The sequence below is a fragment of the Cucumis melo genome, chromosome 1, assembly GCF_025177605.1.
Source record: "Cucumis melo cultivar AY chromosome 1, USDA_Cmelo_AY_1.0, whole genome shotgun sequence".
NCBI classification, from domain to species: Eukaryota; Viridiplantae; Streptophyta; class Magnoliopsida; order Cucurbitales; family Cucurbitaceae; genus Cucumis; species Cucumis melo.
The window spans coordinates 6,443,682-6,460,497 of NC_066857.1; the positions used below are offsets into that span (position 1 = coordinate 6,443,682).

The window sequence follows — 16,816 nt, forward strand, 5'->3', positions numbered from 1 at the left end:
GCATCCTTCGGGAGCACTAGACTGATGTGTGCATCCTTCGGGAGCACTAGACTGATGTGTGCATCCTCCGGGAGCGCTAGACTGATCTGTGCATCCTTCGGGAGCACTAGACTGATGTGTGCATCCTTCGGGAGCACTAGACTGATATGTGCAACCTTCGGGAGCACTAGACTGAGATGTGCATCCTTCGGGAGCACTAGACTGATATGTGCGTCCTACGGGACCACTAGACTGTTATGTAGGGTACCCCCGAATAGGAAGTTAACTGTTGTCCCCTAACGGGCCCAGTAGTGGGTCCCTTACTGGGTATGTTTATACTCACCCTTTTCTCTTTTTAAACTTTTCAGGTAAGGGCACAGCGAGGGGCAGACCGACGAGAGGCAGGAAGGACGCGTGAAGGCCATATGGACGCGTCTGGTTTTCTTATCGCTTCCGCTATGTATTTTGTCAGAATATTTGACTTGTGCTTTTGGAACTGATGACTTGAGTTTTTGTTTGAGACTTTTTATGATTGAATTTAAAATAGGGCCCGAAACTGTCTTTTTGTAATGTTTCTAATGCTTTTAATGAATCGTAACTGGTCCGTTTTAAATTTTATGTTGAATGGTCGAGTTTTGGTATTTGGTAGTGACCTCAGCTTAGTCCGGAAAGTTGGGTCGTTACAGCTTTATTAAAAAAATATCATCTAAATCAACGCGATATAAAAGGTGAAGCTGATAACTGGTAGAAATACAAGTTATTATGGCCTTTCAGATAGAATAATGGAACCAAAACACACAGTAAATGTGTCAAAACGCATAGCTTATAATGCAAATTCAAAACTATTGGGAAATACATCTTACATATGTCGTTTTACCCTGGTTTTCATTATTTTAATGCAAGATTAATAATAAAAGAAGAATAGTGAATCACAGAGGAGTGCGTGCAAAGGATTCACGAGAAGAGCCTCGTCTAGCGAGTACAATTTCTAGGTGAGGAGCTACGTCATCATGCAAGGAAGATTCACTAAAATAAGAATGGTAGTTGGAGTTTATGCGACTTCACAAGGCTGCAATCGACACTAACATGATCAGAAGAATAGAAGTTATCTATCCAAAGTTGTCTATATAAAGCCTCATTCTACACCTAACAAGGTTTGCCTGAATGGATTGAAGACCTAGAAAGTGGTAGAGAGGACTAGCCTTTTCGCTGTCTGTAAAAAGTCATCTTCTTCTTCTTCAATCAATCTATAAGTGAGAGCTTAAAGAAAGAGTAGAGAATATTCCACAATTCCCCTTCTCCTAATTTGTAATGTCATTCTCTTTTCTTTCCATTTTTGTATTTCTTTGAAATTTATGAGTTCATATTATACAGTGGTCTAAGACCTATATTCTTTAATACATTGCACATTTGTCCACTTCCAATTCAACATTCCTTTATTGCTCATCTTTCAATGTGTTATGAGTAGCTTAGGTTTGTGATAAATTCTTGATAAGTAGTTTAACTTATAAGGCATATGGCATTAGCTGAGCTATAACCATCGCATGGCCAACGCTTGTCATTAACTACTTGAGAGAGTAAGTAGTATGGACATGGCTGATGCATGCAATGAGGAGTTTGGGGACAAAATCCACCTTGGTGAGATAACTTCCATCACTTGTGACCCAAAAGCAGAACAAGTGTGGGTACTTGGCGCCAAGAGGTTGTCACCTTTAAAAGAGAATTACTATAAATCTTGTAAGCAACAACTCCTAGATTTATATTGCTTAATGAAGCTTAGTCATTTGCATCCCCAAAGGCGAGCAACTATGTCATTTCAGATACTGAGAGGTGCTCTCCTTAGTCATAAGCTAGTTCACTGATCTATATCGCATCATGGCCTATCGCATACTTTAATTTCTTACAATGCACAAATTTCCTTCACTCTTTCTTAATACAATGCAGAGATTTCACATTTCCATCTCGCCACCTTTCTTACCACCTTTTACAAATTCTCTAGTGTAGATAGTAGATTTAGCTTAGACACATTTTAATTTACTGTATAGTTATTTTATACCGCTTAGATGATGAGTGTGCCTTATAACTAAGATTTGATATCAATTTCATGTGTTCGACCTTGGATTATCCAAAAAACCTATTGTTTCACTTACACTTGGGGCAAGCAATAGGAAAACTTGTACTTAACAAGTATTTTTAGTAGTTACGTGAGAACTAGAGACATAGTGAGCATCTTGCATGCAATGACCTTAACTCACTACGCAGAGAATGTAGATATACTAGAACACACACCATAACACTAAACATTGAGTCCAAATCGTAACCCACCAGAAGCCTCTTCTTCAAACTTTTTCTCTTCATCACACTAATTTGTCTTATTCACATCATTCAATAATTCATTTCCACATACCCCTTTCAACCAAACTTCTGAAATTCTTCTTCGTCTTGTTCTTTCACATTCCGCTCTCCATCAATCTTCCAAAATTTCTTTTCGACATTCTATTTGTTGCTCAATATTTTAGCTCCACAACCAAATCTATATCCACCTATCTCCATCTATCTTCCAAACAAATAGCTCTAAATCTATCTTCGTTTTATTTAATTTAATAACCACTTTTATTCTATGTAACTTAACCATTTTTTTTTTTTGTAAATAGATGGTGAACAAAAAAGTAAATATCATCAACTAGCAAAGCAATAAAATCTAAAGGAAAGAAAGAAGAAAAATAAATGAAGAATGAAAAAGAAGTAAAGGTAACAAAATAGAATGTCAATGTCTATCTATATAGTCCTCTATCTTTGTCTATCTTTATTTGATTGCTCTATCTTCGCCAATATCAATCTAAATAGTGCTTTATATTTGTGTATCCATTAGCACTAGCTCTTGGTTTATAACATACTGTTTATTATATCTTTTCCATAGGTCAAACACCATCTAAATTATATAATTATGGAAGATGAATACGAAAATCTTAGAATTACTATATACTACAATTTAGAAACATTGAATTTAATCAAATAAAAAATAGACCAAAAATTTCTTTATAGAGTTCTAAACAACCCTTTTAGCCACTTCCTCAACATTAAAATGGCCAAAATACCAACACAATTCTTGAAATTTTTTATAAGGAAGCAATGCCATACAAAAAGTCCAATGTTCTTGCTTTCAACACCAATTGACATATACTAGAATTTTTGCTGAAATAATCTTATTTGGTCACTGGATTAAAAGGGCACAAATCCCCATAATTAAATCGAGGAGAAAGAAAAGAGAATGGTTTGAAACATGCCTTTTTCCCTCACGACGACTTTATAACAAGAAGAGATATAGAAAGAATTTTTAAAGCACTACGCAATGAGGAAGACTCATTGAAAGAAAAATTATTTAATCTCTATATCTTAGAAGACTTTTTAATTCCCAAGCAACAACACAACCATATCAATCTCCAACATCAAGACATATTGGATAATGAAGAAACCCTCAAAGACTATACTGTGGGATCATTATCTTACATCCTAACATATCAATTCTTCAAGAAAGCATCATATAGGGATAAGGATGTTGTATACCTCAAGGATTTCCCTTAGCTTTAGTTTATTGGGATTTTGAGATAATATCAAGACTTTCTAATTTAGATGTTAGGTTTGGAAGAACGCTTGGAATTCAAGGGCCAACAATCTTGACATAGGAATGTTTGAAGTCAAGTGACCAGAGGACTCTACACATGAACATTTTTTAATTTGAGAATATGAGTAAGTTTAGAGCATATTCTAATAGACAATGATAGGTTTCTATCCATGTCTATCTGGAATAGACATAGATAAAAATCTATCACTATTTATCAATATTGTTGCTACTTTTTCACTAATCATCTAACATCATTTTATTCATAGTTTTCTATGACACCTTTAGACTCAACAGAAGAAGAATTTCAAACAATTTTGAAATATTTCTAAGAGATTGAGGCGCAGGAGAAAAAATAACAGACAGAGAAATAGAAAAAGAAGACAAAGAAATAGAACAAACATATAAATAATACAAACTAATAAAATCTTAAATTAAATAAGTGAAATTAGAAAAAAATTAAGAAAAATAGAAGCAAATTTTGTTTCGACAAGGCCTAAAAGAAATAAAAAGTGTTTTGACGTTGGCTATGAGAAGCTTGAATGTTGGCCAACCATAAAAAAAAAAAAAAAAAACTTTCACAACAAAAGATAGAGAAAGAAAGTGGGTATCAACGAGTTGTAAAAAAATAAAACATCTATTTGTAGCTTTGGCCTTCTCGAGGAAGGTGAAGAAGTTAATACAATAATCGACTATGCAACAATATATTACTTTACGGTTAGTGTTTAGTTCATTATCTATTGCTTTATTTTGTTTAAAATTGCTTAAGTTCTAAATAAACAACAATTGTGTCTTTTCTTTTTTTTTTTCTTTTTTCCTATGTAAGGAACTATGGTCCTTGAAACACAAAGTGATTTGGAAACAATAGGAACTACAAATTTAGAAACACTAAAAACAAAACTATTGCCACAGGTTTAATTCTTTTGCAAGCAATAAATCTATCACACACTATCTGGGATAGAAAGAGAAGTGATCTATCTCTTTTTATCTGTGATAGTTAGAGATAGTCCTCTATATCTATATATATATATAAGATGCACAAACCTAGGCATCTATATGATATCTTTTAACATTCATACTTTATATACTAGCAGATAGATGAATAAGAAGAAGATGATGTCAAAATTACAAATTAAGAAACACAAAAAACACAAGTGTTAACCCAGGTTTGATTTCTTTTGTATACAATTGGTTGCGATCGTGTAGATATCTTACACAATCGCTTAGAATGTTTACATGATCGCTGAGATGGCTGCACAATCATTTAAATTGTCTTGCACGGTTGTTTAGATTTCCTTACACAATTGTTTACATTTTTATACGATTGTTTACATTTTCTTACACAATCATTTAAATTTCTTGCACGATCATTTATACAACATTGTTTTTTTTTTCTCACTTTCAGACATATGAAGACCAAACTAGTTAAGAAGATAAAGATGGAGTGAAGTAGAAGAAGTTGAAGATGGAGAAGAAGATAATGAAACATTAGACGAAAGTGATGAAGAAGAAAATATGAGAAGGGAAAACAAAAAAGAAAAATGAAGCCAAGAACAAAACTATCATTGCTTACCATTCATTGTTCTTGTTATTAACTCAAACAATTTCTTAAAGCAAGTTGTTCAAGAAAAGAAAATAGAAAAAAAAAAGGCTGAGAAAGTCGAAGGGGAGAAAAATCAAGAAGATACAAATACTGATAGTGAAGAAATTATGTTTACAACAAAAAGAAGACAAAAGGCAAAACAAATTATTGATGATGATAATGAAACTGAAGAAGAGATTGACAGTGATAGTAGTGAAGAAGATACAGAAGAAGAAATGGAAACAAAAGGAAATAAAAGAAAAATAAAGGAAAATCAAAAGAGAAAAATAGGGGGACCGAAAAAATTCAAAGGTTTCAATCACACTATAGAGACAACCAATCTCAAAACAAAAAGAAACCAAAAAAAGAAAAGGAACAAAGAAGAATTTCAACTCAAGAATACATTGATTCTGCTCCATCATTTAGTCTACAGATTTCTCAATAGTTGTAGAGACAATTTACATTGTTTTAGAGAGAATTTATAGTTTGTAAAGCTTCAAACTTGTAAATTTTCACTTTTGAACATTTTTTTGTTTTTTACTTTAGTAATTTGTAAGTTTCTTTTTACTCTAGTTGTAAGTTTCTTATTAAATATGATCTTTTTGCTTACAAACTATTTTCAATTTTAATTTTAAGCTCTTAGATACAAAGAGATAGAATATTATCTTTGTCTATCTCATATAGATAATGTAACACCCCGAAAAATAAGATAATTTGGGAGATAATTATCTTAGTTTTGTTTAATTAGATTTGATTTATGGGCGTTATTTTGAATTCATTTAATGAGAATTATTTGATTTATGTGGGAATTGAAATTAATTAAATATTTGTTGGATGAATATTTAATTAGAGGTTTTGGCATGTGGTGTTTGTTGAGTTTTTGATTAAATGGTAGGTTAAGAGAATTAAGTAAAGTTGTGGACTTTTAGTGTTGTTGAAGTTGAATTTAATTAAATAATTATGGATGTTATTTGATTAAATTGTGGGGTGGAAAGTTTGTTAGAGATTTAATAATTATATGTATATGTGGATATATATATATATATATATATATAATTATTATATTAAAGGAAAAGATAACTATATTTGTTGAAATATAATTATTTAAGGAAAAGATAATTGTATTTTGGAGGAAGATAAATAATAATTAATTATTGTGGAAGATAATTAATTATTTTCGCTAAAGATAAATAATAATTAATTATTGTGGAAGATAATTAATTATTTTCGATAAAGATAAATAATAATTAATTATTATGGAAATAATTAATTATTCTGCAGAAAGATAAATCTTGATTCTGTAGTGGAGTTGTTATGGTTGGGTTAAGATGATTCATGTTGGAAGTTATAAGTGATTTATTGGAACAGATTTGATTGATTAAATTAATTCAGGATTTAAGTTAATTTGAGATTTTAGAGAGAAAAGTTAGTTTTGGTGGAATTGGATTTAATTGAGTGTATATATATATATATATATATATATATATATATATATTTAATAATTTGGAAAAGTGAAGTTAATTATATGATGAAATATAATTATATTTGTTTGAAAAAGAAGATAATCCATGAGGAGAGAGATGGTTGATTTGATTGGACGAAAGAGATATATATTTATTTAAAAGAGAGTATAATGGTTTAAATAAATATATATGTTTATTGTAGATTTTGGTGAGAGAAAAATAATAATAAAAAAAAAGTATTATTATTATTATTTATGGTTATAAATGTCTAAGATTTTGTGCATTTAAGGCATTTATTTAGAAAAGATAATGGAAATAAAGATATATGTATATATTTGATATTATATATATATCCTAAAAGGAAAAAGAAATAATAATAATAAATATTGTTATTATTTGGGTCTATAAATACCATTGGAATGCTTAAGTTGAAAAGTAAAGGAAAAAGAAAAAGGTTCTTCATCTTCTTCTCTGAGATAATCTTTTGTCGCCGTCGCTTCACCAATTTTAGTTATGATTGGTCCCTTTGGCAAAGCTTGAAGAATTGATGAATTTTCTCATCAAGGTTTAGATAATTTTTCAACCTCCATTTGGTTAAGTTTGGTAAGTCAAGGTAATTAAATTAATAATTTATTAATTTAATTTTGGATCTAATTGGAGTTTCTCTGAAGGTTTAGTTGGTTAAATTTTTAGATTTAATCTTTGATTTTTCCCAATCAATATTTGAATTGGTTTCAACCTTAAATTTTGGATAAGTTAAATTGGAAAATTTGAGATACTAGCCATTGGTAAATTTTATTAATTAAGTTATTGATTTTCCCTTAATGTTTAGGATCTACTTTAATTGGAAAATTACTATCAGCAAAGAAATATTTTTAGACAATCTCCAGGTAAGAGATTCTACTACTGGACCTTCGAACTGAATTTAAGAGACTACATGTATTTACGATTATGCATTGATGGTAATTAAGTCGCATAATGCGATGCTATAGATGATGATTGATATTATGTTAATGATGATGACTGATACTATGAATGGTGATGGTGATTGATATGTTTATGATGTTTATGATACATGATATATTAATCACATGAATAAGGACGTTATGATTAATATTCATGTCATGTTATGATGTTTATGATGATGTTACATGCTTGGATTGTGGTGTGTCTGTTAACTTTGTCTGTTAAGCTTTTTACCCCATCTGTATTGTGGTCTTATCTATGGGGTCACTCGCACGACTAGGGGTGTTCCTACGGGATCACTCGCACGATTTAGGGGTGTACCTACGGATCACATGCACGGTTAGAGGACAGTTATATTGTGTATACGGGGTCACTAGCACGACTAGGGGTGTTCCGACGGGATCACTCGCACGATTAGGGGTGTACCTACGTATTACATATATGTTCATGGAGTGTATATGAGGTCACTCGCACGACTAGGGGTGTTCCGACGGGACCACTCGCACGATTATGGGTATACCTACGTATTACATATATGTTTATGGAGTGTGTACCTGTGATCACTCGCACGACTAGGGGTGTTCCTTCGGGATCACTCGCATGATTTAGGGGTGTTCGTAAGGTCTCACTCACTCAGGTGTGCTCCATTGGACACACAACGTTATGATTATGTTTCTAACGGAAAGTTAACAGATCACCTAGCGGGACTAGTAGTGGGTCTCTTACTGAGTATATTTATATACTCACTCTTTCCTATGTTTAATATTTCAGGCTAAGGTAAAGAACTTAAGAAGCTGGCGAACGACAGCGAGGGTTCCGTGGCATGCCATATGGGGACACAGTTCAGCTTCCGCACTCATTTATATGTCTTTCAGTATTTTTAAATTTTAACCATTTTACTTAAAGATTTTATTCTATTTATTTGTTTTTAGTTCTTTAAAATTGTTAGAACTCGCGGGTCACGTTTCCAAATTATTTTTGTTAATTTTGAAAATCTTATGTTTTTCGTGAACATTTTGATATTAATTTTATAAAGATTTTAGTTATCCTCTTTTAAAAATAAATGTCTTTTGATGTTTATCTTTTTAGTAATGACTTAACTTAGTTTAAAAGTTTGGGTCGTTACAGATAAAGATATAATACTATCATTTTCTATCCCTTGATATCCTATACACGATCGTTACAATGTATAACATGATCATTTAGATTTAATAACATGGTCAATTAGATTCCATTGAAAGATCATTTAGATTTAATTAGAAGATCGTTAAGATGTAATTACAAGATCGTTTTGAATTAACTACAGGATCGTTATAGATGTTATTAGAAGATCATTGCAAACTTGTAATGCTTGATTACTTTTCTACCCTCCTAACTTCATTAAGTTTGATGTACTTAATAAAATGAACTCACCTCTTACCTACCGTGAACAACTAATTAATTGCATTCTAAAAAAAACATTAATTATAGAAAAAAGAAACATATATACACAATCAATACTTACATTACGACAAAGCCATCTCTCCACAAAATTCTTTTCACAAAATATTATCTCGACAAAATTCATTCCTTTCTCAAAGACGATTACAAATATATCAATTAGATTCAAAATATTAGTATATTTAACAACATTTTAAAAAATTGTAAATATAGCAAAATGTTTAATTCGTAATATGGTGTATTTAGTCTATCAACAAAAATTTATTTGAAACAACAAAATCAAGGTTCTTGTTTTTCTTTTCATTTCACATTTTGTCTAAAAATAATAATAAATAAATAGCGCAAATTGTTCATCTCCAACTTTCTTTCTTTGTTATCACTAGAACAAATCTGGCCTTTAATGACGGTTGGAAAAAATGAAAAAAGAGCTTTAATGTCGTTTTTGAAAATGCGGATGTTTAATGTCGGTTTTAAGCCGACATTAAAGCTGGAGCTTTAATGTCGGTTTAAAACCGACATTAAACATCCTTGTTTTGAAAAGCGACATTAAAGCTCCTTTTTAATTTTAATTTTAATTTTTTATTTTATAAAAAATGACTTTCTCTCTCTTACTTTACTCTTTCTCAATCACCCACACGATTTCATCCTTCCAATTTCTTCTTCACACTCCTCATTCTCATCTAACAATCTTCCCTTTCTTCTCCGAAGAGTCGCTGGCACCACCACCACCATCGTCCCTCGTGCCCAGCTCGTGCCCGCCACCACCACCGTCACTCCTCACTTTCTTCAAACACTGATGTTGCTTTGGGGTTTTTTGCTTTGGGGTTGTCGACGAAAAGAATGGTAAGTTTGAATTGGGAATTTTGCTTACTCTTTCATCACTGTATGTTGCTTTGTGTAAACTTAATTCTTTTGAAAGACTAATTTTCAGTTTCATGGGGTTTGCGGATACTGATTTATCACCAACATTTTCTTTTTTCTAAAAAATGTGAAGCTGTGAGCATCAAACATGTTTGTTAATTTTCAGATTCTTTTCATGGTAAGTTTGAATTGGGAATTTTGCTTCTCTTCCTCCATCCACTTACACAGATGCACCACCCACTTGATTCAGATGCCTTTTACATTCATGAATTTGATCTTGTTTCTTCCTTTTCCTTCCAGGGTTGTCTTGGTCCATGGACGAGAGATCGTTGAAAGATGCGTTTTCTTCCTTTGGGGAGATAACTGAAGGTAATCGTGCATGTTGAGCTTAACCCTTTGATTTACCAGTTGTAGTCTACGTGTTCGACGAAATGTCTAGTTGATTTCAGACCTCAGTTCATCACGTGTGCTTCTGGGTCGAAACATTTTGCTTCCTTGACTTTCATAATTCCAAGGTTTTTCTTTCTAAAACTAAATTTTGTTTCATTGAAGTTTCTTCTTTTATAATTCTTGTAACGAGAGAGAAAATGAGTTTGAGATGTTTAGGATTTAGGAGCGTTTTGTTTCGTAGCGTTTTACTATGCTTTTGTGATTTTCTTGGAATATTGAGACAAACCAAACAATGAGAAATATAGAGATTGAAATAATAACGAATTTGAGAGGTGGGAAACTAGAATTTATATATGAGGTAAAAGGAATTTGATGTCCATTGGTAATCACTCTGGAACTTCACCAACAAAATAGCTTTTGGGGATGAAGTTCATTTGATAAGTTTAGATGAAATTGCATGACCATTTTGAAACTTCTGTGGTGATCACTAGTCTATAGAAACATTAATGTCCTGTATGTTGCTTTGTTTGGTTTACTTGGTGACTTTAATTTGTTTTGTTAATTTGGATGGAGTTAATTGTTGTAATGTTTATAAGATTTGACCTTAAACATAGTTTTGTAGCTATATTTATTAGTTCTTACTATAGCAAATAACTTTCTTATCTTAAAGTTTTTATGAGAAATTTTCATGAGCTTTTATTTTGACGATTGTTTATTTTTAAGTACTTTTCATAACTTAGTATAACCTTTTTGTTGTAGTTAAGGTGTTTGAAAAAATATCTGAGAGATCTTCACTAGATTTTCATAGTTACTAATGTGGCAGCTATTGGGTCTCATTAAAGTTTAACTTTATTTTGAGATGTATTTACGAAACAGTGAACTATAAATATGTTTTCTTGTCATGTTTCATAAGTAGAAATCATGTTTCTAACCTGTTCTTGAAATCTTGTTTTTCTATACATTTCATCAAGTCTTTGGAACTCTATTAAATGTTTTCCCTCAATGTATTGTAGCTATGGCAGAGCCAAACAAAGATATTCTGACAGTGGAAAGAAGGACTTGAGTCCTAGTCTTCATCTTGCTTCAGCAGCGGAAGCTGGAGCTTTGGTGAGTTTAAGACCTTTTTTCCCCCCGATTTTTCCTCTTTCTTTTTGTTGCCTCATTATTGTTTCTTTATCATTTCTAAGTCATGTTTCAAGTCCTTGGTTTTTTTTGTGCTTGTGAACGTCGAACAATTTCCTTATTGCACTAACTAGAAGAATATTTCTATGCCCTCATCATTTTGAACTTCTGTTCTTTATTATATTCACAACTGTGATTGTACTACTTCTCAGGTTTGTTTTTGCACAAATCCAGTTTGGCTTGTGAAAACAAGAATGCAGCTTCAGAGTCCTCTTCATCAAGCTCAACCTTATTCTGGGCTATATGGTCTGCCTTCTGTCTTTCATTCAATTAATAATAATGTGTTCTTTGGTTTGTTTACGAAGTACTGGCCTTTCATCGATTTCTGGATATTCTCTAATCATTGGATCTTGTCCCTCAGGTTTTGCAAACGTTCATTGCTCCGTGAGTCACTTGATGATTCATTGATAGACAAAATACCTGGTCGGCAAACTGATCGGAAGACACTTTTTGGGGAATTGAATTGGATTTTCACAGCTGTCACTGATACAATTGCATGGAATGTTCTTCCACATGGTAGCTTTCAGATTTACTCAACAAATGCCGTCCTTTTTCTTTCTCATCATAGCTAATATGTTTTCTTGGTGCAGATCTATTTCAAAGGTTGTTCAGACAGGATTTGTTAGTTGCCAGTCTGTTCAGAAATTTTTTGCTTGCTGAGCGGATTATGCGGTCTGCAAATTGTTCTCCAATTTCACATCCAATGTTACCTCCAACCCATCAGCATCACATGTGGTAGAGTTTGAGAAACGTTGATTATTAGGTCTGTTAATGTTCAATTGGTTCATTGACTGACCCATCTGTGGTTCTGCTTCTTTCAGGGATGCATGGGACATGGCTGCCGAAATTTGTCTTTCTCAACTTCCAGCATTGGTTGAAGACCCCAACTTGGAGTTTCAGGTCAGTTTTTCTTCACATGTGTTTTTATTGTATCAAAGGTCAGATCTTGGTATGTGAAAGTGTCTTTACCATAAAGGCAACGAGCCTAATTTTATTTACAAGTGAAAGTTATAGAGGGATATCCATTATATTTTATATTACATGCAAGGTCAGGCTCTCTAATTGAACTCACAAAATGCTACCCCTATGTTAGTTAATTATATAGGGAGGGCCTGTAGATGCTAAATGATACATCAATATTATTACCTAACATGAATTCAAAATGAAACATGACAATTTGCTAATTCAAACATTTCCCTCTGACAATTTGCTAATTCAAACATCTTAGACCAACATGGTTATTTTCTGTCAGCCTTAATTAATAACTCTTGGAGCCCATCAATTTTAATGCTACAGCCTTGTTGACCAAATCTCCCTTCCACTACCTTAATCAAAGTTTAGAAAAGCCGATAAACTAAGCCAGTTAAGTATTCTTAAATGGGATAAAGAAATGGATCCAAAATAGGACTGGTGTTTTCAACACCCAAGGGGTATTATATAAAATTATTGTCACATTTTTTAAATATTTGTCATCAATTCCAAAAGTTTATTGTTTAAAGTTATCCTTCAAATCTTTAATTAAAAATTTGTTTTTTGTAATGTTCTAGCCAAGTCCATTTTTCACCGAGCAGCTGACAGCTTTTGAGGTATGGCTTGATCATGGATCCGAAAACAAGAAACCTCCAGAATCGACATGTGTAATATTCTTTCTCATGTTAGCTTTTTCGGGGACACTAATGCCGCCATCATTATTGTGTGGAGAGATGTTTGTAGAGCCAAATCATTGTTTTTCCCGCCCCTTTTCTTTTCTTTCCATTTTTCTCTTGCTTTACTTATTTACATCCATTCTCAATGTATGCTATGTCTATTGATTTCATCCGTCTCCATAGAGTAACCTCGTTTTCCATAGGGTGAACGTTTTTCTTTCTTTTTAATTTTTTGTGTATAATTACAGCAGAGTGACCTTTGTCATAGGTTTTACTCAGCCAAGGACATCGATTCAGGGCGCTGGTTCTTCTTGGTAGATTTCTTGATATGGGACCTTGGGCTGTTGATCTGGTAGCCTTACTTGAGACTTTGCAAATTATTACTGTGCCATTTATTCCTTCTTCTTTTTCATACTTTCCATCTCAGTGGCAATTGCTGTTGGTGGCTGATAGAATAAATTCATTTGTTAGGCCTTGTCCGTTGGAATATTCCCGTATGTTCTAAAGCTTCTGCAGACGACAACGCCGGAGCGGCGACAAATTCTGGTTTTTATATGGACAAAGATTCTGGCCTTAGATAAGGTATATAATATAATTAGGTTATTCTTTTGCAACTGTGGCTTTGAACAATGACTGGTTTTTGATGGGAGAACTTGCTTTGTTTTCCAAGTTAGTTTTATTGATTTGTCTTGGAGCTCCTTGGTCAAGGAGTTTTGAGCTTATTTTCGTTTTTGGGTGCCATACTGCAAGCATATTTGCAATTGCGGTTGTTTTTTTTTTTGGAGGGTACTCTAATCGTAGTTTCCATCTGTGATTTTGTATGTAGTTTTTCGACTCTTTCCTTTGAATGTGTCATGAAGAGAGTTTTGTTTCCTGTGAATGGTCTCTATTTTCTTTTTTATTTTATTGGTTCTCATATCTAAGCTTGTTATGTTTTTGTTTTAGGTTTAGGTTTTGAGATTATTAGCTCTAGTGTTGGATGCCTTATCTTATGAACTAAATGATTGGTATAATGATACAGTCTCTGTATATATTTAAAGAGCTCTTACGTTCATCCCTTTGCAGTCTGCTTCTCAAGTCCATGGGGGTCTTCTTGCAGCTGGTTTCTTTGATGGTTCTGTCAAGCTTTATGATGCTCGCATTCCTGAATTGTAAGCATATGTACCTTTTCTCCCTCTTGATGCTTTTATTTGAATAAAGCTCTTGGTTAAGCTTCTCATGACCCGCTTTGCAGATTACTTATTAGTTATCTCGCCCCCCCCCCCCCCCCCCCCCGCCCCCAATTTTTTTAGAGACAATAAAGAACTCCGAGGACTTCTGGTTCTTTACCATTCACCGGGAAACTGAAATAGAAAATATAAGAAATCTTATGAAATCAAATGGTTTGTTCTGATAATTTTACTTGTTTTGCATTTCTTGCATATTTGCCTTCAACCCTTCTCTGAACTTGTAGGCTTGTCTGCACAATGCGCCCACATGTGCAAAAAGTAGAAAAGGTTGTGGGGATTGGCTTTCAACCCGGACTTGATTCGTCGAAGGTGATAAAACTTCTTGGCTGTGATCAATGTATTTTCAGTATCCTATTAAAATGTATTTGTTAATTCTGCTTATCGTTTTCTTCTTCAGATTGTCAGTGCCTCTCAGGCTGGTGATATTCAATTTCTGGATATCAGAAATCAGAGGGATCGGTATCTAACCATCGATGCTCACAGAGGTTCACTTACAGCATTAGCCGTTCATAGACATGCTCCTATCTTAGCTAGCGGTTCAGCCAAACAGTTAATTAAGGTCTTCAGCCTAGATGGCGATCAACTAGGCACCATTAGATACCATCAACAAGCGTGTTTTCATTGTTGGTGGAATCAGACTTGAATAATATGGGATTTATGTGCTTTAAGATATGAATGGGATTTATTGTTGCTTTAAGATATGAATGGGATTTATGTGCAAGTGCTAATAGCATTTTCATTGTTGGTGGAATCAGACTTGAATAATATGGTTTCCTACGTAATGTGACTTGTAGTTTCAAGTTTGTAGTTAATTTCACTTGTTGGATTCAATGTTGGTTTATAAAAAATGGACAATAATACAACAATTAAATAAATATAAATTTCTAAAAATGGACAAAAACAAGCCTTTGATGTCGGTTTTAAACTGACATTATTGGCCTCTTTAATGTCGGTTTTAAACCGACATTAAAGCCAAACCGACATTAAAGGGCTTCAATAACACTATCAAAGATGTCGGTTGAAAACCGACATTAAAGGCCTTTAATGTCGTTTTTAAACCGACATTAAAGAGGCCTTTAATGTCGTTTTTAAACCAACATTAAAGCCCAACCGACATTAAAGGCCTTTAATAACGCTCGCAAAGATGTCGGTTGCCAAGTGACATTAAAGGCCTTTAATGTCGGTTTTAAACCGACATTAAAGGCCAAAATTCTTGTAGTGTATCTATATTTTATATATAGTTTAAAAAATCAAACCTTAAAGACTAAAAAAATAGCTTGTAAAAGTTGTTTTAGTTTTTGGAAATAATAAAAAAGATGCAAATCACACCAAGACATGAAGAGGAAAATAAATTTAATATTAAAAAATATATACAAAGAATGACATGTTTATCAAAATGAAACGTTTAAACTCTCAAATGCAAAGTTGAAACTAATAACAGATGGTGGATTCTTATATAGCGTTTAAATTCAAAGAAAAGAATCATTGAAACAATACCTTTACTTGTATTGTGAAAGAGAAAAAGAAATGTATGGGTTAATTGTAGATCATTAATTATTTAGACTTCAAATAGTGGGCGAATACATATTATTTATTATTATTATTGTATATTTCCTTTCTAAAAAAAAGTATATCAAAACACAATGGATCAGGTCATTCCTCCACCACTTCAACAACTCCTATATAAATAGAAACAATAAGAGTGCATCATAGATATATCAAACAAATACACTCAACAAGTTTAGCTCAAAGAAAAGGAAAATAGGAACGACAATAATGTATGAAAAATATATGCAATTGGCAATGCCTCTCTTGCTTGTGTTGGTTGCTGTGGTGTTAGTTCAACCATCCACAGCAGTTCCACTGCCACTCCCAAAATGGCACATTCATGTGGTAAATGGGCTTAGAAATCAAACCCTATTTGTGCATTGTAAGTCCAAGGATGATGATTTGGGAAACCACACTTTGAGTACCAAAGGGCAAGAAGTTCAATGGACATTTAAAGTGAACTTTTTTGGAACAACCTTGTTTTGGTGCTATTTAAAGAAGCCAAATTTCTACGTAGCGTTTGAATCTTTTTGGGTTGAGAAAACTCACCCTTGGCTCACTTCTAGGTGTTTTGATAAGAATTGCATCTGGATTGCTAAAGATGATGGAATTTACTTGAGAAACAACCTCACCAATGTTGATGAACTTGTACATCCATGGAACAAAATGGTTTGAGCGTTTTGTACCTCTTTCAACTAATTAAAAATATTATATAACAAAAAATACACTTTTAGATACATTTGTGTTCTATTTTATAATATTGACTTATTAGTATCGTTACATGTGTCTTCCCTTATTATATTAAAGTTATCATTTATGTTTCGACGAATCTATATCTATCGCATTTACTTGTACTTTTGATTTTAAAAACAAATACACAAAAGAAAGAAACAAAGTCACAGTATATT

General features: G+C 32.8%; 2 protein-coding genes and 2 long non-coding RNA genes across 4 annotated transcripts; all 4 read left to right on the top strand.

The window, feature by feature from the left end:
* Positions 1 to 9,731: 9,731 nt before the first annotated feature.
* Positions 9,732 to 10,273, top strand: LOC127149844 (uncharacterized). Its single transcript, XR_007821628.1, has 3 exons — positions 9,732 to 9,895; positions 10,047 to 10,091; positions 10,214 to 10,273. It is a non-coding gene; the product is annotated as an uncharacterized LOC127149844 (long non-coding RNA).
* Positions 10,274 to 10,277: 4 nt separating this feature from the next.
* On the top strand, positions 10,278 to 11,771 carry LOC127149845 (uncharacterized). Its single transcript, XR_007821630.1, has 3 exons — positions 10,278 to 10,428; positions 11,317 to 11,410; positions 11,638 to 11,771. It is a non-coding gene; the product is annotated as an uncharacterized LOC127149845 (long non-coding RNA).
* A 108-nt stretch (positions 11,772 to 11,879) lies between these two features.
* On the top strand, positions 11,880 to 15,160 carry LOC107992282 (regulatory-associated protein of TOR 1-like). Its single transcript, XM_051084833.1, has 9 exons — positions 11,880 to 12,001; positions 12,076 to 12,220; positions 12,307 to 12,385; positions 13,033 to 13,122; positions 13,400 to 13,483; positions 13,603 to 13,713; positions 14,197 to 14,282; positions 14,585 to 14,669; positions 14,758 to 15,160. Exons 2-9 carry the CDS (start codon positions 12,153 to 12,155, stop codon positions 15,001 to 15,003), a joined length of 849 nt encoding a protein of 282 aa, XP_050940790.1. The 5' UTR covers positions 11,880 to 12,001; positions 12,076 to 12,152; the 3' UTR covers positions 15,004 to 15,160.
* A 976-nt stretch (positions 15,161 to 16,136) lies between these two features.
* Positions 16,137 to 16,583, top strand: LOC103500111 (S-protein homolog 1-like). The gene has a single exon (XM_008463317.1). The coding sequence runs from the start codon at positions 16,137 to 16,139 to the stop codon at positions 16,581 to 16,583; it is 447 nt and encodes a 148-aa protein (XP_008461539.1).
* The last annotated feature ends 233 nt before the right edge of the window (positions 16,584 to 16,816 follow it).

What these genes read in the sequence shown, in the direction of transcription:
- LOC103500111 (XM_008463317.1), top strand. Translation starts at nt 16,137, where the DNA reads ATGTATGAAAAATATATGCAATTGGCAATGCCTCTCTTGCTTGTGTTG.
- LOC107992282 (XM_051084833.1), top strand. Translation starts at nt 12,153, where the DNA reads ATGCGGTCTGCAAATTGTTCTCCAATTTCACATCCAATGTTACCTCCA. An exon ending in AGATTCTGGCCTTAGATAAG is followed by an intron (nt 13,714 to 14,196) that starts GTATATAATATA and finishes ATCCCTTTGCAG; the next exon opens with TCTGCTTCTCAAGTCCATGG. An exon ending in CCGGACTTGATTCGTCGAAG is followed by an intron (nt 14,670 to 14,757) that starts GTGATAAAACTT and finishes TTTCTTCTTCAG; the next exon opens with ATTGTCAGTGCCTCTCAGGC.